The 24,876-nt window shown below is 47.6% G+C and overlaps 1 protein-coding gene across 2 annotated transcripts in view; it reads left to right on the top strand.

Moving 5' to 3' along the window:
• BMP1 (bone morphogenetic protein 1) overlaps nucleotides 1-24,876 on the top strand; it is a 984,430-nt gene that overhangs the window by 307,437 nt on the left and 652,117 nt on the right. For both annotated transcript variants that reach the window (XM_069617748.1, XM_069617749.1), the window contains exon 3: nucleotides 22,713-22,877. In XM_069617748.1, coding sequence (XP_069473849.1) covers nucleotides 22,713-22,877 — 165 coding nt within the window. The remainder of the gene's footprint in view (nucleotides 1-22,712; nucleotides 22,878-24,876) is intronic.

Raw genomic sequence — 24,876 nt, forward strand, 5'->3', positions numbered from 1 at the left:
ATCATTTTCTCTTTTTTTTCATTATTGTGAATTAAATCTTTAAAAAAGATAAAACATTACAAAAAATATACAATATACATTTTACCTTTGTGAATAATGTTTAACGCGTGTTGTTTTTAATAGTAGTATCATATCCTAAAATGTACTTATTCAACACTTGGATCGATCAGCAAATACGTGTGGGCCTGACTTTGGGTAGATTGGTGTTGCCATTTTATTGACCAAACAAGTTCTGTATTACTGTTTTGAAATGTGTGCTTTGGTGGCTTTTTCCGCTGAATAAAGATGACATAGTTTCTTCCATATGCATGTACACTGCATGTAAAGTGTAGAAGATCCCCTCAACTGCAGACCATTGCCATTTGGGTTCATGAATGATAATTCCTGCGGCATTCCCCCCGGACCCCATAGCATACAATCAAGTCCCACGAAAGGATTTTGGTCCAGCCGTCTCATAGTTTCTTGAACAATCAATGAGGAGCTTTATTCAGATAGGTAAGATCCATCCAGCTGTACAAGCAATGCATCCATCAAATTTACAAATGTATAAAAGCAATCATATAAATATATAAAAGTAACAAGGAAGAAAGACCTAAAGGATCAATGCAAATTCATATAACGTTCACATATATTGTTTTGTTTCATATGCAGATATCAAGCTACTCCCAAATACTCAGCTGTTGCTGCGATCAGTTCATAGTCGTTTGGAGCTTTAAGAAAAGCAAAAAGCATTTAATTACCCAAAGAACCTATCTTTGATAAAAATAGGGGCTTACGAAACAACTTTCTTGGTTCTCCATCACTCAGCTGTAGACAGTTGCCCTTGGGGCACCTTAACTGTTAACTCCTAGGCATTACCCTTATAGCGCTGCGCCCCATAGCGTAAAGCTGACTTGCACAGAAAACATTTGATCCAGCTGTCACATAGGTTACATAATCTCCTAGCCTCTTCATCATCTTTGGCTTCCAACATCTCCACACTAGACTTGATGAAAACCTAAACTAAAATTTCTGCTGCATGCATTCCGCTGCTCCTCTCCCAGGTCTTTCCAGACTACAGTCTGCTGAAAGGCCAGGCACCCTACAGCGCTTCAAGACCATTGCATATGGCAGGAGGTGCTACACAAATATTATATACATAACTGATGTGGGGGACTGTATTGGGGCTGAAGAGGCGAGCTTAGTCACAACTCGAGTAGTGTTGATGTGCTGGGGGATATATTAGTGCACGGTACAAATATCCTTAAACCTTATCACCACCGGAGTGGTCCTCTGGTCGATCTGCAAAGGAAAGGGGTTGAGGGGGAGTTAGTGGGAATGAGCGGATTAAGTGCAAGAATGCAGTGTGTATGTGTGGTGTAAGGTGTTAGACCTTGGCGAGCAGTAGACCTTACAAGGCAAAATGACTCTGTCCTTCCTGCCCTCCCTCCACTGTCAACTTGCAGACGGGTCCTATCTCACTTTGCCACTCTAAATCCATCTCCCTCTCCCCCCGATACTGTGTCCCCGTATGCAACACAAATCTGGGAAGTGTCAAATGAGGCAAGGAGGCAGTCTGGAGACTCCCCTCATTACCATAACCTACATACGTTTCAAAAAAGGTAGCAGGCGCTCCTCTGCAGGAAGAACATGGCATGATAACCTGTTCTGAGATGAGTTTGCAAGGAACTTGGGGTTTATATTTAATGGTCATAAACCTAGAGTTGGACCCACCTCAGCTTATCGGGCTGGGCCGGGACATTGTATTTTCAACACTTGAGGCTTTGTTGGCAGAACACCCAATGGGAAGAGGACTCTCCTCCCACCATCATCTGAGCATGACCTTTTCAGGAGTGATCTGGGCTTCCAGCCTTCAGAGTGATTGCATCCCCCTTACTGCAGGAACCATTAGTTCCCCTAACTTCCCTCTTTGTGTGTCTCTCTCTCTCACTTAGCACAGCCAGACGAATAATTGTATGCTCATTGGTGGTGGGTTTGACACACGGGTTCAGCTACTGTTACTAAAGCGTACAGATGTGTGGCACTATGTTACGTTATCCACTATTTATACTGCGCCCATCACTCTGCCAGGGTGTCAGCAGACTTTAGTCTGTGGATAGGAAAGGTAGGCTTGGCGAAGAGGTGATCGAAAAGAGAAACTAGACAATAGAATGACCAACAACTGAGAGGAAAAACAATTGGGATGAGTGCATGCTAAAGATGATGTATACACCTAGGATTAGATATATTTAATTGAGCAAAAATCCCCTTGCTGGGCGGCATTACCAATTCGGGTAATGCCCTGCGGCCCATAGTTACAAACCTGAGCGTAGCGAGGGCCTTAACGAAGGCCCGAGCATTACCTTACTCATCTAATGCCCTCTGGCGAGGGGATTATTACTATTACCCTGGCCCATTGGACTGGGGTACTAAAAGCTTCTGTCTTCCTTTGCAAAATGCTCTGTCGTTTCACAAAGGAAGAAAAAAATGGGCGCCGTGGAAGTGAAAATTAAGTCCATTCTCCCTTTCCATGGCGGCCATTGAAAATAACGTAAAAAAGTAAATCAACAAAATGGCCACCATGGAAAGGAGAGAAGGGTTGCCTTTGCATGGTGGCCTATTGCAGATTGGGAGCAGAAGCACTGCGGACAGAAGTGTTCCCAGCAGGTCCGCTCCCGAAATGGATAGAGAAAAGGTAAGTGGAGGTGGAGGGGTGGGGAGGGAAATCTGTGGATGGGGAGTGGTGAAGGAACCACCCACCCGGTTCCCCACTGGGGGAAGATGGCGCCCTCCAACCGTGAAGAGGTTCAGGGTGGGTGGGATTACCTATTCTGGTAATCCCCTCTTTCCGAGCCTTCTCATTGGCTGAGAGGCTGCCTCCCCGCCCCATGCTGGGTACTAATGAGAATTATTTTGTAGTCTTGGTCCCCAAGGCCGGAAGCGACACCGGTTCCCTTTCCCTTTCCTTTTCCTTGCCCCAAAGACACCCACCACGGTCTCCATGCCTAGTTGGGGAGAATGGGTCGAGGACCACTTTGCCCCTCACCTGTACCTGCTTAACCAGATCTAAACCTTTTTGCAGCAAAAATGAAGTATTTTAGGAGGCTGGCAGTGCTTAATTCGTAAAAAAAAAAATTAAGTTCCAGGGCCCAAATATTTCCGAGCACTCCTGTGACACTGCGGGTGGCCAGTTCCCCACCACTGCTTCCACCACACATAGCTGCTCCACACAGTGTCGACGTATTTTGGAGTTACATTACAGCTTGCTCACTGTGGTTGATGGATGCACTGACTATCACCACTTCATAATTAAAGTGAGTCTGAGGCAATAAGTGCTGGGGCTCAAAAATAAGTGCCAGGGCTGAGCCCTAGCAAACACCCCCACAAAAGGCCATTTGGGTTAAGTCAGAATCTGTTGCATTTCAGAATAGCCACTGAATGAAAGATGGACTTGAAGCAGGGGGGTAGTCGTGTCTGCTAAAGCTGGGCATGCCTCCAGACCTAGCTCCAATCCTCTGAGTGGCAGCAGCCTGTCGAAATCACCCAATGTCCTGTAGGAAGTGCCGCCTTTGAGCTAGTAGACTGCTGCTGCCAGCCAGGGAGCGGGCAGGGGTGCTGTTACAAGCAACTCTGGAGAGACTCTCCCCATCTGGCCAGCATCCAGACACAATATTTACAAACTCCAGGTCCCTTCGGGCGAGAACACGGGCAGAAGGAACAAACTTCAACCGCTCGACCAATAACCCGCCTGCCCACCGTTCCTGGCACCCTCTCCGCGGATTCTTGGAAACACACAGACAGACACCACATTAATGGGCTGGAGAGGACCGGAATTGTGTACGTCAGCGACGGACACCTTCGGTGGCATGTTATTTATGCAATCCTCACTGGAAGGAAGAGTTAAAGCTTCGTTTTGATCAGGAATTGGTACAGAAGCATCCCTCTTGCAACAGGACTGGTTCAACCAGGGGGGCCTCCCGGCACCAACAGAACACATAATTCTGTGTATGTCTGTGCAGGCCCAACAAGTAAAAGCACGACAGGGAGACGCATTTCTAAATTGCCATGGCAAGCGATGCCAAGACCCCCAAGTATGTTTGGGAATCGGGCATGTGTTTCCTTGGGCAAGATGCAAGACCTTGTCCAGCTGTTTTTGTTCTCATTCGGAGGTGTGCCGTCCTTGGAGTAAGTGGCCATTCGGCCTATTTGGTTCCATCTACTTGGTCTTTATTCTTATGTCTAGAAGAGCACCCTGTATGGCACGTTGGATTCTGGCCAGCCAATCGGGATGTCTGAAGTGTGCGCAGTCATGTGCTACCCATACTTGGCCGCAATTCCAAGCACCCTGCTAGTCTGCGCTCGGCATTTGCACTGGGGGCTCAGCCGCCGGGTGGTTTCGCGCCTCTGCACCCCCCTCCCCATCACTTCTTTCCCATCCAGCCCACATACCCGGAGCCACGCCTTCTTTTTCAAGGAGCCCTGCTCCTCCCAGTGTCCTGAGCGGATTCTCTGTCGTGTTGTTCCCTTTCAGTTCATTGAAATGGAAAGGGGCAACACTTCTGAATCTGTAATGATGGCTGCATTATTTGAACTAGTCTTGGCACACGTCCTTTCCCTATTCAATGATCATTGCAGTTGCCACTTTTGCAGAATTCTTACAGCAGCTCAAGGTCTCCTGTTTGCACATTGGGATGCACTTTTGATGGGCAAGCGTTTCTCCCAATGTTAAAACAATAAGCTAAATAGCTTTAGTGTCCACGGGCGAGGGCATTAACTGATTAGAAATGCATTAATGACCCGACTTCGGCCTTTGCTTTGCCTTGGGCTGTTACCTTGGGTTGCGAAGTCCCGCTAGTATCCTTCCCGACCCGTGGCCGTGATGGCTGTGTTAGCATCTACCTGATCTAGGTGTATACTTTGGGCGCCTCTCTAGCAAATCCCCCGCATAGGCATGCAGGCACTTACTGCTTGTTCTGTGTGTAGTTCATTTGAAGCTTCTGGTGTATACATACACCCTGCAGGCCCCAGGTTCCAGATGCTGGGTCCTTCGCTCATCAACTTCACAACCTTTTTTTCGTTGCTCTACTACTCGCAACAGAATCACTGGGCTAAACTGAACAAAAAACCCAGACTCGCATGCAGTGGAAAATGTCGCTTGAATGTGACAAGCCACAGCTTACAACAAAACGCTAACCAGGCTCCTTGGCCTTACACGCTGCTAACCATTAACAATTAGATCAAATAATGCATCACTCCACTCCACCCTTTTCTCTCCCCTTCTTTCCGCATCAATTCCTCTCACCCTTCTTCCCACATTTCACCCCCTATCTTTTCCCGAGCCAATGGCCGTTCTTCTTTTAGATCTCTTGACTCTTCTTGTACCCCCGGTGTAGCCTGTCCCTCTATACAGTGCTAACCCCTCCCTTACTGCGCTAATGACCCTGTCTGCTTCCCCCACCCATCCTCGAGAGGACCGTCTTCCTACCGCCTCCCTTTCTCTCCCATAACTCAATTTATAATTCCTCCCTTCGCTTACTCCTCGTCGCACAGCCCGGCTGACCTGCCACACCAGTAACAAAACAACTTGCCATTACATTAAAAAAAATCTAATGCCCAGCCTGTCCAAAAAAGGCTATCCCCCATTATCGCTCCCATCCCTGCTTACCTCCTACTTAACACACCCCCCAACCATACCACTTAAGCTGTAAGACACAGGGCGGGATGGCAGGCAACACGTCGCTATTCCATCAACAGACACTCGTTCCCAAAACTTCCCAGTCTCTATAATGCGGAGGCCCTCTATATGACAGTTGCTGCTCGCTGCCTGCTGTGCGGCACCCAAATAACCCCGGGGGGGATATGTATACGCATGCCCTGCGGGGGTCTCCTTTAGGCTAAACTGCCCAAAAACCCAGCCTTGCATGTAGTGGAAAAGGTTGCTTTAATGAGACCAGCCGCAGCTCTCAATACAATTCTATCCTGGATCCTTGGCCTTAAAGACTACTAACCATTAAACCAAACAATTAATGCATTGTCTCGCGAGGATAGCTCAGGGGCAACGTGCTCGCATTGGAAGCAAGATGACACAAAGCACCACAGGTTCAATCCTTGGGTCCGTGCTTAGAAACCCCTGGGTATTAAGCGTGTTATAAATAACCTGTCATATTACCCAACTCGCCCTTTTTCCTCCCCTGGTGTACCCCCCAATTCCTGTCACCCTTCTTCCCACATTTCTCCGCCCCATCTTCTCCCCGAGCTAATGGCCGTACTTCTTCCATACCTCTTCCCCCTTCCTGTACACCTGGGCTAGTCTGTCCGTCCAAACAGCGCTAACTCCCCCCGTTACTGCGCTAATGACCCTGTCCTTTTCCCCCAACCATCCCCAAAGGACCTTGTCCTGCCACCCAGAAAAATCCTTTCATAAGTGTTTTCTGCCCCACCTTATACCTCCAACTCCACTGCCACCCACACATCCAACATGTAATGCTCATTACCCATCATAGACAGGTGCACACCATCTTCCGTAAATAAATCTAAATCCTCATAGTATATCAGGGTGTTGGAGCGTGTGCACCCCCCCATGCTTCGCAGAATTTTATTATCGCCTTGTTAATCTCCCTCCTAGTTCTCTCCATGGTCCCTTCTGTACACGCCCTCTCCACGCCCTCCTAGGCAACAGCTCTGTCAATATATTGTAACTACTGGCCATATCTCCCATAGCCACATTGAGTCCTTCTTTTTTTTTATCAACGCCAGCCTCACCAAATCGTTTCCTTCTGCATGTATAATCGGTGCCGCTATTGCCCCATTAACCTCCTACAGACATGGGCAATAATTGGTCCCACGTCAAGCCACCCAACCCGACCAGCTTATCACTACATCATCGGAACTGTGCCCCAAATGCGTCCCAAATGCCCTCTTTGTTGCCTCTGTCCCTGCTCCCTTCAGCAAGGAGTGGCCACATATTCAGATCTGGGGTACCTTGCTGCTCCCTTGTGCCGCATCTATGAAGAAAGAAAATTAAGCTGTGAGGCCGTTGCCACCCCATCTCCTATTCCCCCAGCCCTTCCCCTCACCCAACCCTCAGGTGTAAGCCATGTTTCCAGTGCCCTAGCTTCTTAATGCACTGCTCGCTTATACCAAAGTTCTTTCCCCTCCTATCCTGGATGAATGAGTACCAAAAGCTCTCAAGTCCTCCCCTAATACTGGCAATGCTTTCCTCCTTACCCCACAGTCATCACCTCCCCATTCCTGTGCATAAATACCGGACCTTTGCTATCCGGACACCTTTTCTTCCACCTTAAACCCTCTTTAACTGGGAACAACTCCTGCCCACCCCTGTCCAAGCGTCTTTGGAGGATAGCTCGAGGGCAACGTGCTTGCCTTGCAAGCAGGGCGGCACGGAGCAATACAGGTTCGATCCCTGGGTCGGTACTTGGAAACCTCTGGGTATGAAGCGCTTAATAACCAATCGTAAGTGCACCCATAGCTCTTTGCCCTTCTGGTCCATTTTAGACTTCTTAATCCTTATATACACATTACTCTCTGACAAAAACTCATCTCCTCACCTCAAACCCTCCTCCTACGCTCCGCCATCATTTCTGATATCCTGAATGCCCAAAAGAACAGCCATGTAAAGCATACCCTGAACATATCCCTTTCCCATGAGGACCAACATAACCACCCCGCCCCCAGGACCTCACATAACCTCTGTAACAACTCTACCATCATTGCCTTTCTCTTCTCCCCAACCTGCCCCCTCTACCCTCCCCCCACCCCCAACTAGGCTCAAAACCCCCAATCCACTTTCCATAAAACAAAATCCCTGCCAGTTCATCTAATATGTTCACTCTTGACAAGCCCTTCCCAATCATTCATATGAAATTCACCACATCCTCTCTCCTTCTCTCCTCTGCATCCCTTCTCCCACGTCACCTGCGTTCCCCCATACATAAAGTCCAACCACGCTCTCCTGTAAGCCACCCAGGAACTTGCAGCCAACAATTCTTCCTCTTAATGCATTGCTTTCAATCTCCTAGCTGCCATAATTCCACCTGGATCTGTTGCCCATCCTGGTCTGCTTCCAGTGCCAACCCATGGAATCTGTCACTGAAAATGAGGTATGCATCAGTGGTGGTGTTATCCTTTCCAGGCACATGCCTTGCTTTAAACACAATATTAAACAGCAGGCAGCGCAACAGAGTCTGGACACCCTCTGATCTTTGGCTGATTGCCTGTTCACATTGACCACTGCCGTGTTATTCACATTGAAGTTCACCTTCTTGTTCTCCAGCTCCTTACCCCACAATGCCAATGCCACCACCAGTAGAAACAACTCTAAAAAGGCAATGCCCCTACCCTCTTTCTTCCACTGAATCTGCCACTCTTCCACTCACCATCTCCCTCACCAGTTTATCCCAAACCTCCTGCCCCTGATGCGTCAGAGAATATCTGCACCTCCCAAGACACTGGGTCTGCCAGCAGCCACATAGGCACTCCATTGCACGCCTACGGGAAACTTAGCCAAACCTTACAATCCTCCCTGGGGTTGCCCGACACCTGTATTCTGTTATGCAGTTGCTTTACCCGCACCATGGACTCCGCTATTTTACTGGAAAACGTAAGCCCCTGGGCCATGACCCTGCATGCAAAATTCAAGAGTCCCAGAAACTTCTGCATTTCCGTCAGCAACATCTTCCTCGCCCCCACTGCTTTTTCCAGCATCCCTACCAAAGTGCAAGTGGGATGTCATAGCCACTGAATCCAACTCTATCCCCAAAAAAGTCAGCACCAATGACGAGCCTTCCACCTTTTCTTCCGCTAGGGGAACTCCCAATTGTTAGATCATTCGGATACGTCAAGGCCTAAGAATGACTACTGCTTTCCCTTGTACCTTTTCCGCCTTGAAGCGCTTTGAAGCACTTCACTTGTGTATAAGTGCTCTACAAGTAAACAATTACAATTCCTCCATTAGCCCAAGAAAATCAAATCCTTCAACCTCTTCCTGCACTCTTCTTCTTTCCCTGACCCACCAATAAAGAAGAAATCATCCAGGTAATGCAAAACTCTGCAGGAACCTGACCTGCACGTAAAACATCATTGCAGAAATGAGCTGAACTGTTCAAACAGTGCCCGCAACACCGCACACCCCATAGGCAGCACCTTTGTCCTCAAAAATCTGATACTCAAATTGCATACCGAGTAACCATAAATCTTCCAGATGCAGCGGCAATAACCTGAATGCAGATTTGATGTCTTGTTTGGCCATAAATGCTCCATGGCCACTTTCCCATACAAGCTCAACCGCCTGATCTACAATCGGGTAGGCCACCACACAATCCTCCTCAGCGATGGTCGTTCACCGCCATCCCCTTGGGCCATGATAAAGGATGGATCGGCCTAAATTCCACATTGTCTTTTTAGGCACCACCCCCAGCGCGGACGGCACCAAATTCCCCTGCTAACCTCATAAATGGGCCCACCATTCTCCCCTCTTCAATTTCCTTCACCAATTTCTTTGCCACTATGTCTGGTTGCTCTTTTGCATACCACAAATTCTCTGCATCATAGGCCCCTGATACCCCAACCTAAAGCCGTCCCTAAATCCATATCCCAAAATCCTTGCCACTGTCCTGTCCGGGTAAAAGCTCAGCCATTCCTCCAATAACTGGTGTATAAGCCTTTCCCCACAATCCCTCTCCCTGTGCTCCTCCACCTCCCCCTGCCTCCCATAGCGAAACATGGAGTAACAGGGTGCCGTCCTGTGCACGTGCTGAAATTGTGCCAAAACGTACACCTCCCTCAAGCATGCCTCCTTGCTGTAAACCCAGCAGGGTATGGATCGCTGCCCTCTGCCCCCTGCCTCTTGCCCCGGGCCGGTCTGGTCTGCAGCAGGGTGACTATCAAAGGGCCTGTGAAAGGGCCGATAAGGCACAGGCAGGCTGCTTGCCATATGCAGTGTTGGCGCCGGGTGCGTAGGTGCCATCCATTGCAGCCACAGATCCATGTTGATTTCACACCACACCTCACTTTGGTCCCCCCATCACCATCCTTGTCGTACCTCACCAATGCAAAACTCCCAAATGCCTTCCTGATGACATTCATGAACTTCAATAGCCCTACGCTCCTCTCCAGGCAGTTCTCACAAAAAAACACTGGCATATATGAGAGAGGCTGATGTCCAATTTTCAAGCGGTACAGCTCCTTCTCTTCGTTCTTGGTCTTTTCCTTCGCGCTCACTTCCCTTTTGAAGCAACTTAAAAACATCCACTAATTCCATGTCCCGTATCTTTTTCTTCGCGCTCACTTCCCTTTTGAAGCAGCTTAAAAACATCCACTAATTCCATGTCCCATATTTTCTCTTTGGTAGCTGCCATCAGATGTGCGCCCAGTGGGTTTGTTATGCCCATGTATGGTAACTTCAACCTTTCTTTGCTCTTACCTTCCCCTTTGCTTCCTTCCACCTCTGATACATGGCCCACCTTCTCTGGTGACAGGTCTGTTTTGTATCTCTACCTAGTTCCTAATAAGCATGCCCGCCCGTACCAATGCACGTGCACCCCCCCACTCCCACAACCTTCATCCTTTCTACCTCGCTCCTTACCTGCGGTCCCTTGTGGCCCCCACCTTACCCCCAGCCTGGCCCATGCTGCCGACCATTCTCTCCCCAGCTCACCTCTTAACGGCTGATCCGCACTGTCCATTTGCACCATCCTGGTATCACCACCTCCCCTCCTCCCTTTTTTCTTGACAGGACTTCTGCTGTGGGAACAAAAATATCAGCAGATCCGCTCTGCTTGTTCGCTTGGTCACTAGGCCCTCCCATGCCTCATCTCTCCCTCAACCCTTCATCCCGATCCACCAGCTCCCGCTCCGCGATACTCTCCGTATCCCCCTTCGTAGTTCTATAAACAAACTTCAGTCCTAGAATATGTGGATAAAGTGATGGCTAGTGGTGGAAAAAAATATAGTTTCTCCCACTATGTTCTTTCTTTCCGATAAAATGACTGACATGCATCATGGGGAGCGACAGAGCAAGGACCATGCAGACATGTATCCTCAGACCTCATGGACTCAGCGGTGTAGCCTCAAGGACCCATGCCGCGCTGTCCAAAAAGCAGCGCCAAAAAAGCAGTCTCGGCAGAGTTCAGGGCTTGCCTTGCTTTCTGAGGGCATTCTGGGAAACTGCACTCTGTTTATATTCCTAAAAGTGCAAACATATCTAGGTGTTCCTACTGTGTGCTTTCTGCCAACTGTGATGGCGGCAGCATAAATGATTTCCTGTGCATTGATTCACTGCTGATCACTCCCCAAAGGCTGGTTTGTTCTTAGGGACTCTGTCTGCAATGTTAGTCACACACAGGAAGGCCTCCAGTCCCCCTTCTTAGCACCCCCGGGCGAAGCACGTGTTCCTAAAATGCTAAAACTGTTAACTGGTTACACTTGGCAGACTAGGAAACAGGGCTGTGGGAGATTTTCCTCCCACAAACTTTCCCGAGTGTTGTGGATGCAGTTGGACATTACCCTCCCCCGCATACATTTTAGCAAGCGCTACACTTGGCGAGCAGGGAACTTCATGGATTCCTATGTAGTCCAAGGTTGTGAGTAAGACCAGTCTCCTGTTGCCCGGCCAGTTTGAATGCGCTTTTCTGCTCGAAGGGCTCTGAGGGTATATGGGGCACAGGGGTGTCTTTGAAGCTTCAAATAGCTTACGCATTGACCTGCCAATCTTTTTACCGTTCAATTGCTGGTAATCTCCTTTCCAGTCAACCACATGCTTGTCATTTTCTGCATGGGTGAGAACTGTTTGAATATCTCTAATGTGTTCTGTTGGGAAACGTGTTTGTAGTGTTTACTGCTTTAAAAAAAAATCGATTGTAGGGTTATATATTTTAATATTCCTATAAAGGATAGTTACTAGTGACGTAAGGACGTCCCAGTAATAAATAGGAGCCGACCGACAACACCACCAAATACTGGTGTGTTCTCAGCTCATTTCTATGGGTCTCAAAAGAACAGTTTAGAGTATGTGTCAACCATAGCATTGGCTGCGAGGTGGCTGCGCAGCACTGTGGTGCGGTTTCATACTGGGCCCGCGCTACAGTATGAGCCATGCCATGCCGTTGCACCAAGGCCTTTGCCCTTTTTGTCCGGCGTTCTACATTGGAAGGCTTGCGCCACCTCTGGGCCATTCAGGGTGCGGCTCTCCTCATGTTGCCTGATCACGGAAAACCAGGTTTCCACACCGCCTGTCGCTAGAGGAGATCCAGTGAGCGAGACATGTGGAGTGCGTGTGCACCTCGCAACACTCAATACTAAACAATCCACGCATCTGCCATAAGAACAAAGAGCCGCAAATAAACAACCCCAACACTGGACGTTACTGCCCTTCCAGACACAACACGCCTAGAGTGCCTGGAGACCATGCAAATGGCAGTGGTGCGCGGTATAAAACAACATAACAAAAAAAAATCCTTTTGGGCATCTACTCACTGGTCACGAAACCCAAATTAAGGATAAAGTAGGACTGGCCAGACACTCCATGGGCTTAAGTGACACTGGCAACAGGCCAGATTCGTACTGGCAGTGTTACTATATGCGCATCCATTTAGCATTTGACTTCCGTAATTGCCACGGTGGATGATGTAGGGGCAGCTCCAGGCCCATCCATGAGCCCCAGACTGCATGCATCTCTAGCACCTTTGACAGAGTTTGACATCCTCTGCGCTTCATCCAGCCAAGGTCCAAGATTGGCAATGTGGGTAGAGCAGCTGGAGATGTACTTCAGTGCCACTGGTGGGGCTAATGACCTTGCAAATATTCTATTACTGTATTCGGCTGTGCCTGCCATGCATAGGATCCTCAAGACTTTGACTCTGGCTGACAACTCTTATGTAGCTTCGAGAGTCGTACTGGGTAATTACTTCAGTTTAATGGTAAATGCAGATTATGAGCGTAGAGCTGGTGAACCTGGCAGGGCTCGGGCCAGCCCGGGTCACAGCTGGGGCTCTGGCCTAACCCTTCTTTCGGGTCAGTGCCTGCCCACAGCAGGGGCCGGCCATGAACCCCACTGGCTACCCACCCAACTCCTGTTAAGGCGGGGGGAGGGGACATGACCCTGCCAATCAGTGAGTGGTTGGGCCAGGACAGGTTGTCAGCCTGCCAGGAGAAGTCAGATGGCCTTACAGGAGCGTAGCTGCCTGACTTCCTGCCTGCCCCAGCCACTCATTGATTGGCTGGGGCTTGACTGGAGCACTTTCTGTGCGAGTGTGTAGCCGTGGGTGTGGTAGCAAATGTAAAGGTTTGTGAAGGGATCACAAAGTGGTGGCAGGCAGTGCCTACCACCTCTTTGTGCGCATACTGCACATGCTCCCCTTGCTAATAAATAAATAAAAACCGGGCACTATGCCTGCCTCCCAGCCTTTTTTGGCACCCTCCAGCTCCCTTTAGCTCCCATTTGTTGCCCCAATCCGTTTGTCCCTTTTTATGCCCCTAACTCCTGTTCTTGCCTCCAGCTTCTTTTTGTCACACTTTGTTGCCCCCCCAGACTCTTTTAACCCTTTTTATTGTCTACCCATTTAGGCCCCTTTGTTGCCCAGTCCGTTTTTAGCCCCTTGTGTGCCCTTGTTCTCCCCCCTTGGCCCGTTTTGTTGCCCCAGACCTCCTTAGCCCATGTTCTTGCCCCCTTTAGTTGCCCTAACTCTTTATGTCCCTTTGTTATCCCAGTCTGTTTTTAGCCCCTGTTCCTCCCCCCCTTAGCCCCCATTCTTGCCCCTTTTTGTCCCATTAATCTATTTGTGCCCCAGTGTTTAGCCCCATTTCTCGCCCCAGTTCCTTTTGTTGCCCCAAACCTCTTTAGCCACTTTTATTGCCCCAATAAATGTTCTTACTCCAGTCCCTTTTCTTGCTCTCAGCCTCCGACACAAGCCACTCGCCTGCAGCCCATTCCCGGCTTGTCTCATGTTGGGCCCTCAAAGCCAGGCAAGACCCCCTGGTTCGACCATGGCTAGACCCTACCCATGGCTTAGCTAGGTCTCCCAGGTCTGTACAAGCGGTTAATTTTGCGTGATGCAAAACCGAGAGAAGCAGAGACATTGGATGCTTTCCATGCTTGACTGAGGCAGTTGGCATTTGCATGTGTGCTGCTCAATGAAGATGAGATAAGGTCCCAAGTAATCCAGGGATGATTTTCAGTTAAGAAAAGAACACCAGTTCTAAGGAACTGGGCATTCTCCTCAACCGATTTGGAGCTAGGAAGATTCCATGAGCTGGCGGAGGTTAGGGCATCTGGAATGGATCCAGCCGTGAAAGCTCGGAAGCTAGGAGAAGCTTCTGCAGTTCCAGAGACTCAACCTAAGGGGTTTCCAAAGTCTAAGAATGACCGGCGTACAAGTCAGGTGGTATTTGTACTTATTGTGGGTATGCCCTGCCATACACAGTGGAATGTCAGACAAAAGGTCACACATGTGGCCAGTGTCGAAGAATCAAACATTTTGCCAAGATGGGAGGAGCGCTGCTTCCTTAATTGGGAACCTAGGAAAAAGGGAAACAACGTCAATTTGGATTGAAGCAGCATACAAAATTGGCTCAAGTGGAAATGGCCATACGGGACATGGTTGAAAAATCATTGAGTAAAGATGGAGATGTATTCATCATATCCAGTGTACTGGATGTGGGAAGAATTCTTCTGAAAAGACAGCCCAGATGCCTGGTTCTTGTAAATGACACTGACACCCCTGCGTATATCAGTACTGGTGTTTTTGGTAACGTAATGGCCCTTTTACACTATGAAAGACTGCCTAACCCAACTCCACTACAGCCCAATATAGTGAAAATCTTTACTGTTCGTGGTTCAATGCCAATTCCAATCAGAAGATTGTCACGGTTGTTTGTAACTGCCATCAGTGAATGCACTCTACTGGGGGGCGTGGCTGCTGAGACACTGAACATTGTGAACTTCAGGCTTGGTGTATATGTAGATGTGAACTGAATGGTGGAAAAAGACAATTCGCTCTTTGATAGTGTTGGCCGTCTTAAGGGTGAACCACATCGACTGGATATTGACAACGCCATGAGGCCAGTGGTCTTGACATTCCACCTGCGTAGGAAGGTGTAGGAGGAGCTGGACAAACTGGTGGCTAACAACATCATAGAGAAGGTGGAACGCCCCAATCCATTGCTTTCCCCAATTGTGGGGACAGCCAAGCCTAACCAACCAGATTTGGTGAGAATGTTGATATGAGGCTACCAAGCCAGGCGATCAAAAAATAACGACACATTACTCCCATAATAGAACATATTATTGCTGATCTACAGGAGGGCATGCTTTTCAAAGCTGGACCTAAAAGCAAGCTGGCATCAGGTGCTGCTTCACCCAGACTCCTGTTCCATCACTGCGTTTACTACCCACAAAGGACTGGGTAGGTATACCGGCTGAGCTTCAGCATTTCATCAGCTGCTGTTTCCAGCACATTATCAGGGGCACTCCAGCAAATCGCCAGGGCGTCCTAAATATAAGCTACGGTGTTTTGCAGTTTGCTCGATCCAACACCTTGAATGACTGGCGTCTGTGCTGGCACAACTGCAATCCCTAGGACTCTCACTACACAGGGAAAAGTGTCAATTTTTACAAATATGCATGGAGTTCTTTGGGTAGATCTTTCAGACAGATGACATTCAAGAGGCTCCTGCTCCGCAAAATGCTTTATTTTTCGAGTTAGCGGAAAGTTGGAAGTTGGAGACTTCCAGGGAATGGTCACATACTGTGGTATTTCGTTAGGAATGTAGCCATTACTTCTTAGCCCCTCCGGAATATGATGAAAGGGGGTGCTCTTGGCAATAAACTCCCTTTTGAGGAGTCAGTCTTTCAAGAGAAAAAGCCAGCTCTAACATCGGCGGTCACAGTTCCAATCTTCGACCCGCAGAGGCGTTCAGAGTTGTTTGGGGGTGCTAGTCCGTGTGGGTTGGGGACAGTCTTCCATCAGATTTACTCTGGAGAGTGCATGTGTCCTGTCCCATTTGCCAGCCATGCCCTCTCAGCAACAGAGCTCGCTACTCCCAAATAGAGCATGAGGCGCTGGCTGTCGGAGGGTGGTGCTGCCATTATTATATATGGCCAATCTTGGTAATCCCTGATCCTAATCCACTCCTGCTGATCATGACTAGTGATACATTACCTCCTCCTGCAATGATCGAGAAATGAATTTTGGAACTGTAGGATTATGATGTCACATTTGTATCTGTATTTATTATGTTTATATAGCGCTTTACGCCAAAGCGCTTTACATTATAACAGGAATACATAGAAGATAACAGTAGAAGCAATTTACAAAACATGAATCAAACCAGTAAAACAGTATGGAGAACAATTTGGCTATGAAGATAAGCGAGAAAAGGAGGGGGTGAAGAAGGGGAAGGAAGATGGAAACAGGATGGGGAATAGAGTGAAGAGGCAAGAGGAGAGGAGGAAGCGTAAGAGGGAACAGAGCAGGAGGAGAGAGGTAAGTAGGGGAAGACATGAGGGAAAAGAGAGAAAGGTGAAAGAAGGATAAGTGTGTCAGGATGGGGAATGGAGAAGAAGAGATTTCAAGGAAGCACGGAAGGAGGAGTAGGTGGGGATGGAATGGATAGAAAGAGGTAGGGAGTTCCAGCAAGCAAGGTGAACTAGTAAGTATGGAAAAGGAAGCAAGGTAGTGCAGTGTACTCTGAAGGATTAGATTCAGCTTGTGAGGTTTGGACGTGCTATAAATTGTGCAGCGGGGTCTGCACGGAGCAGATAAGTCTGTAATGTAGCAGAGCAGCACAACGAAATGTTGCTGTGAACCGTGACGTGTTGAATTCAGGAGGTCGCCGTCACTTACTGCAAATAAGGTCTTAACACTGATCAGACTCCGAGAGCCGCCTCATGGAAATGCTGGCCCAAATGGAACTGATTGCTACAGAGCCGACACCCGCTAAGGAGTCCAGAAGGCGGGAGGCTCGTAGCTGGAAGCAAAATAAACTAACAAAAAAAAGGACCATTGAGGAACGAAGCTGTCCGAAGGCAAGTAGAACTCTGGAAACCCTGAATATGGAGATGAAAGGAAATTCCAGACTGTAATACAAAGTTGCCGATGAACTTCAATCGGAAGCAGTGAGTCAATTTTGCAACGCTGCTAAATACTCAGTCCTGAGATCACTTGATGGATTCCGATCACGTGACTAACGGCGTGTGTAGTGGAAACGCCACTTTCCTGGCAGAGCATCAAACAGTCTCCATTTAGTATAGAACAGTCTTGCTGTTCTATTAGCAAAACGTGTCTCGTGAAGATGACAAGCTATGGGTGCAGGTCCAGCAGGGGTGCTAGGTATGACAGGGAGACACCTTCAGGTTTCTCACACTCCTGAAGGACTGCTTTTGAGAGACTTGAATTGTGGTCGCATCGAAACTGATTGGGAAAGTGATAAAGCTGGATCATCATGACCATCCGGGCGAAGCAAAAGTGAAGGCTCGCCTCATGCCAAAGGTATGGTTCCTGATGCTAGAGGATAGTCATGTATGCCAAATAATGTCTATGGCGGCGGCTCCTTCATTGCGGACCCCAAACATTCAGTCTGTGATGAGTTGCGTTCCATGGGAAACAGTGAGTGGTGATTTTGGCTCTTAAGTACTTCATAATGGTAGTCATTGACCAATGGTCTCGGTACCCTGAAGTAGTTTGTGCCATCCACGGCAGCAGAACATGCAATTCCATTACTGGAAAAGTACTAATGGGTACCCAGTGAACATGAAATCGGACAACTGACTCCCATTTCAGCTGAAGTTCTTGCAGCTATTTCCTCTAGAATGGGGAATTTGTCATCACAAAATCACTCCCATCTGGTCAGGAGCGAATAGTTATGCAGAGCGGTTTATAAAGACTCTGAACAAGGATTTCAGAATTTCGCATGTGCAAGGAACAAGCATTGTACGACAACTATATTGGTTCCTGTTTTAATATAGGCTAACTCATTCCTCAATGGGAGTGACTCCTGCAGAAGCTTTATTTTTGGAGGATGCCCTACAGGGTTGCTACTTCAGCATGTCTTCATGAAAAGCCGAAACATTGATGATATGGCCACCCACGAGCAGAGGAAGAGAAAGAATGACCTGGAAAGCTGGCACTAGAGTCTGATCAGAACATGATATTGAGTGACGCATACTACTGAAGACGCGCAAGCCAACAGGCAAGCTGCATCTCATACGTACCTCAATGTTACTTCCTAACCAGCCACAAAGGATCCATGCTCACTGTTTCTGTTGGCAAGCACACAGTGACTCAAAATACTTTTTCTCAAAAAGATGCAGCAAGGGATTGAAGCCGGTATTGGTGAGGGAGTCTGAGCAACTGTGACGTACCTCTAGAGGACGATGAAACAATGTTGGACACGCCCCTTGGGGGCTCACCAGGACAAGAGACAAGTAGTGAACCAACGGGCCTGGTAAACATTCAGGGCACACTAGCTGTGGAAAGGGATCCTGTACCCAGAAATAGGCTACTGTGCATTTCCAAAGTATCTGAGTGATTTTGTATTGAACAGCTAAAGTATCTATTGTGGAATTGCATAACAACGCAATGAGGTTTGTGTGGTATTGAACTGATTAGGTATTGGGGAAGGGCAGACTCAGGACTTGGCACCAATGCTCTTTATTTAAGGGTTTCATTTTTGTCATGTTCACCTAACCGTTCCTTAAATCTACAAGCTGCAGCCCTATACTATGAAAGAAAGTTCAACGGGTGTGTGTCAGCATGTCAGTACATTTATTAAACCCTCTGTCCAGAATCCTACTCTATCCTAACAACTTTCTGCTGGCTTCCAATGCCAACTCTGTCCTTTCTTAGTAAAGGTCTTTGCCCACAGTTCAAGTTCGCCAGTTCCTGATTTAATAGAATGCTATCAAGGTGTTGCAGCCCAACTCTCTGTCCCTGCCCACTCTGGGATTCTTTTAGTCTTTCTACTTTCAGGTATTCTTTCATTGTCCCCACTCTGGTGTTCTGCTTCTTCTCACATCCCAATCTAGGCTGTTTTCAGGCTCTCCCAACTTCCAGTTTCTATCCCCCCTGGGACTTTTCTCCTTCTTCCTCCCCACATAAATGCCGTATCATATCACATTGGGGCTCTTCTTCTCCTCACCCCTGCCCCTCTGGGGTGTCCTTTGTTTTACCTCAATCTGTTTTTTTTCTTCTCACTTTCTCTCCTTTGACCGCCTTCCTCACCACTAGAGCCACCACATACCGGAGTGTCGAGAGCAGAGTTTCTCACTCAAAAAGGCTGAGTCTTGCTAGTTCTTTGGTCTGCAAGGATCCGCTTGCGCATCTCTTCTACTGGGCTCCTAGTCGATCTCCTGGGGTTCGAGTCTCTTGTCCTGTACACTCGGTTGGCACAGAGTTGCTTATGCAGCTTTTCCACTGGGCTGTGCGTCGGCCTTCGGATACTCTACCTTTTTGTTTCTGCAGCTCGTGGGTGTGGAGTTGCTTATGCACCTTTCAGTTGGGTTCCAAGTCTGTCCTCCAATCTCCTCATTCTTGCTCTTGCAGCTTGGTTAGGGCAGAGTCGCTTCTCAGCTGGGATCCGTGCCGTCCTACCGAGACTCATTTTCTCGGTCTCTCCGTGCTGCTCTGGCTGGCAGTCAGCTGTGTCTAGTTGCTAATGGCAGCTTTTCTTTCTCTCTCCCCTCTCCAGTCCTCTCCATTCTCCTCTCCCCTCTCCCCTCCTCTCCATTTCCCTCTCCCCTCCTCTCCATTCCCCTCTCCCCTCCTCTCCATTCCCCTCTCCCTCCCCCTCTGTGTGTCGCTCTCTCTCTCTCTCTGCCTTTGGGTGCGTCTCTCTCCCCCCACCTCCTTTGGCGTCTGTGGCATGGTTAAGCTCTGCGGGGCCTCCTCAGCCTCCTCCATGATTCTCTGTTCCACGGATGCTCCTCGTTGGTTGGTTCACCCCTCTCTTCTTAGTCTTCACAGAAGATTGGGCAAACCTAGGGTCAGAGGTTAAGTCCGCCTTCGTAAAGGGGGGTACATGGTCATTGCAAAATCAAACCCCTACATAACTTACAAAGGTGTTAATGCCTGGGAGAGGGGATAGTAACTTAAAGCACTGTTGGGAGTCTCAATCCTCTAAGGGGGCATCCCCATCCAAAGGGATCCTGCTTAATCTGTCCCTTAGGGGGTCTTAAGTGTAGCATGCTCACCTCCCTAAACCCAAGGCGGGTGGCTCCCCTTGTGGAGAGATGAGTCTCCCTGGAATCGTCGCAGTATGTGATTTGCTGTTATGATGCAGGTGGAATGTTATATTGTAATAACCCTTTAAGGGATAGTTTGCTAGTAATGCAAAAATGTCAAAGTAATAAATATGGGCTGCCGAACGGACACAGTCCACCAGCGAGCACACAACGGAACCAAACATTGATGTGGTTTCAACATATTACCATGCGTCCCACAAAAAAAGTTGACGGTTATAACGGTCAAACATAATATGTAGCATGAACCATATAAATGTGTTGAAAATAATTTTCTCAGATGAGCATTATTCAAACAAACCTATTCGGAGTGGAACTGTACAGAACTGGCATTTTTTTTTTTTAAATCTAACGGCTTGCATGCTTCTGAAGTGTTGAAGATTGACGCCCAGAGCAGATGTACTTTGTGTTGGTTATTTCGTAAACCCATGCCCACCCCTGTTTAAGCCGTATTCTATGGCGAAGTTGTGCCCTCCGATATTTATGCAGCACCTGTCTGTATCTTGAATGCAGTGTGGTGGTGTGTGGGATGAAGGGGGGGGGTGCTCTAGTGTGATGGGGTATGATTGTGTGTGTGGCATGTGGGACAGCACAAACGCAAATACCCTGCTTCCACCCAATGCATCGCTTGATATGGGCACCCTTGGTTCTTGCTGCCGGAATTCTTAGCGTGTTTTGCTACTTATGAAGGATGCATTTTGCATTCTGCGTCTCTTGAATGTTCTTTATTATCGTTTGTTGTGTCTTATCTTCCCCTTAGCTTTTAGTCTAGTGCCCATCCATGCCTTTGAATTAGTTCAGTTTACGGTCATACAATAAAGACTGGGGTAGCGTATTCTGTAGGGATGTACCGAACTTCGGCTTCGAGTAAGTATTCGGCCGAATTCCAGCTGAAAAAAAGCTATTCGGCTCCGGCCGAATAGTTTCTAGCTATTCAGCTCTTGACGAATACTTTGACATTCTCATTTGAATACAATGCAACATGAACTCAGAAAGGCAAATCTAGACTTCAGTTTGCAAAACTGAATAGAATTAGACCAGACAAATTGCTATCACACAGCTGAAAAATATCTTGTATTGTAATCTGCTCTTTAGGACATGTTTTGTTACAGATTCTTGGACAGAAAAGGTGCTCATCTTTTATAATTAGCCTGCAACAATACAGGAACATCTTTTCTTTTGGCAAATGTGTATATGCAATGTGCACTTTTTTCAGTTGGAAAAAACAAACCGAAAGAAATGTGCATAGATACTTCAGTTCCTGTCATGTCACTTCCCATTGTGTACGTCATAGTCCCCCCTTTTCTTTTTTTAAGTACTTGAGTCCTGAGTTTAACATTATCTGATATTTTATCAGTAAATGATAAGTTGCATATGTTTGTGTATTGACGAGAAAGAGTGGCAAGGATAAGTGAAAAGTGAGCAGCATTTGTCTGGGTCGGGTGAATAGTTTAGATGTAGTCCACGCATTTCAGATTTCCTCTTGACTTGTGTCCTGCATGAGCCGACATGAACCATTTTATACATTTCTGTGTGAGCTGCAAAGAAGTTTCGAACTTGACCTCATCGACTTTGCAACTGGATAGAGAATGCAATGCATCTGATTCACAAAGGTATCCTTTTGGCATTTGTGAAGCCTCCTACTTTAACTGGCACTGAATATGCAACAATCTTCTGTACATTTGGTCCCTTCATTTTGGTTAAATCTGTTTTATATATGGCTTTTATTCTTTAAATAAAGATGCTACATTAATTACAATGAAGAGAAATAAAAGTATATAATGCATTTAAAATAGTGCTTTATTTGTTTTTTTAATAAGTGTGTTTTTTGAAGTTTGGAACATGATATATTAAATAAAGCAACTATTCAGCTTCATATTCATCTTCGGCCGAATAGTTGACAAACTATTCCGTATTCGGCCGAATACTAAATATGCTATCCGGTACAGCCCTAGTATTCTCTCCCGGCTTTTTTGGGGGGTTCCCCACCTATGATTAACTGCACCCAACCTGTTATCTAACCCCCCAAAATGTCAATGACTTTTTCGGAATTATGTCCACGTTAAAAAGGCAGTCGTAAAAATGCCTGTCGATGAAACGGCGGTATACCTGAAAAAGTGGCCTACCGTTGCAAATGACTATTCATACCTTTTGTGACGGACTGTTTCAATAGTACACAAGGGGGAGTTTTTTTAATATAATGTGATGCAAAAAAGAATATTTATTCAGTAACACTGGTCAACTATTAACCACACAGTGAGGTAACTCCTCAAACTGGCCCACAAAAAAGTGGCCCACTTTGACCAAAAAGACTAGCCAACACCAGCATTTTGCATTTTTGGTTAGGGCATGGGTCTATTGCACTATAGGCCAGTCCGAGCCTGGCACCCACCACCACAAAGTTTGAGGAGGTCTTTATCCAAGCTCAGTCTCCTAGGGAAATTAGTGTCTGGTCCCTAATATTTTGTCTTCTCCTTTTCAGATACTGGATCAAACAGCACCAGCCCGAGGGCTGGACGGCGGCGGAAGAACAGGAGAGCAAAAATGGGAATAAGTCGGACACGGATACGTCGAGCAGCTACGTCCCGCCAAGAGAGAGTCTGGCCTGATGGGGTCATCCCATATGTGATTAGCGGAAACTTCAGCGGTGAGTGCGAATCACATAGTTTTGGGGTTAGGCTGTTTGGATGTGCATTATGAAAAGAGTAGTTAAGGTTTAGGGGTAGCTAGTTGGTCTCGAACCTGAAGAACACAGTGCATTGACGGGTCACGTGGCCACCTTATGAGTTTGTGGTTATCTGAAGAAGTTCTTGCTTGCAAGGCTCCATTAATAAGCTTTATTTGGGCCGCTCCCATAGACTGCACTGCAAATTCCTTGGGCTGCCTTTTGTAATCATTCAGGCATTGTGAACCACTCCTGTGGACTATGTGTAGAGTGCAGTACCCTAATCCTAAAATGGGGTGCTCCACCCAGCCATCCGCAAACCTTAGGTGCGGAGGGCCTTTCAAGAGATCAGATTCTTTTTTTGTAAACTTATTTTATTTTTGTAAGGTGTCTCGTCCCTTTTTGTCTGTAGGAATGAGTGAACAGCAACCTTTAGGAGACCTAACACCTTACTGCACACGTGCAAAAAATGAAAACCCAGGGGGCTGCTGGAGGGACCCTCATGAGGGCCTGTGGTCGGTCAGCCCAGTTGACTGACAGATGTACTGGTGCACCTGGTTAAATAAACAGTCTGGTTTCATATAACAAGCGTGAACAGCTTTTGTTTATGTAATTGAATTTGTCAAACCAATCCTCTGTATACATGAGTAATATTAAACCACTGTGCTCCTAACGGAGGCGCTCTCTGCTAATACATGAAAGAAATCAATACTTCAAAGTCTGCCTTCCATTACTGTCGGTATTAAAGAATCACACATTTGCTACAGTAATATGTAAGTAGATCCAGTGGGGTAGCCTGAGAACAAGTGCATTCACATTTGGTAAATAAATTATTAAATATATCAGCAGGGTCACCTGGGAACATGTGCATTCACCTTTGGTAAATAACTAAATCGGCAGGGTCACATGAACACGTGTATTCACATTTGGTAAATAAATAATGAAATGGATCAGTGGGGGTCACCTGGGAAGAAGGGCACTCACATTGGGTAAATAAATAATGACATAGTTCATACCAGCGTTCCCTCACTACTGGTAGCTGCAGACTACCAATGGGACGTACAACACTTAGTACACCGATACACCAATCACCCAGTCAGGCACCAGGCCGTAATCCACCTCTACAATGGAGCTATGCCAGCCCCCTCAGATATATCCTAATGGGAATCTTCAGTTTCCCTACAGTGCTGGCTAACGGCTAAGCTCAGACATGTGTTGATCTCTGCCCCCAGTGTGGATTTAATCAAGAGAAGCCGAAACAATACTAACATCACCACGCATCTGCGAAGCTACATTTAGCGTGCCGTCACTGTGAAAGGTGAGGAGAATATTACCTTCCGGCCAGTCAACCACGGCCCACGTGTTCGCCGTATGCCGGCATACGCAGGACACGGTGTCCCTTTCTCACTCTTCATCACCTACCTGAAGGCTATGATGCAGCGCGAGAAACGACTCGGCTCTCTCCCTCACAAGCGGTGGCGGGCATGTTACAGCACCCACCAAGTGCTCTTTCTGATCCCGTACCCGGCACACACTCTCGACCCCAGGTGGGGGTAGAGAGAAATGCCGCCTGGGACGGCGGACGGCCTACGGGGGACGTCCCTGACACAATAGAGGGCCTGGGTGCCCTCTGTGAAGGTCCGAAGCTTCCTTCTCTGCTCTTATCTCCAGGGAACTCTCCTTCCCAAGGATCCCCTCGGGGCTCTTATGCTCCCTTGGGATCTTACCCTTGTGTCCGCCTACAGGGGGGGCTCGCGCCGGTCCTCAGATGAAATCATCTCAGACAGGCCTGCTCCCCCTGCTGGTGGAACCTACCATGTCTGTCAGATCAACGCTGCACGCCTGAAACACGCAGCAAAGTGAAATGGACAACGAGAAGGAAAAATAAACAAACATGCCCGCCAAACAAAACGTGACACAGAGCCCATGCACACACAGAAACCCACAGGAAATGCGGCTTTACACTTTACTCACAATGTTA

The sequence above is a fragment of the Ambystoma mexicanum genome, chromosome 10 (assembly GCF_040938575.1).
Source record: "Ambystoma mexicanum isolate Mex_15411 chromosome 10, UKY_AmexF1_1, whole genome shotgun sequence".
NCBI lineage: Eukaryota > Metazoa > Chordata > Amphibia > Caudata > Ambystomatidae > Ambystoma > Ambystoma mexicanum.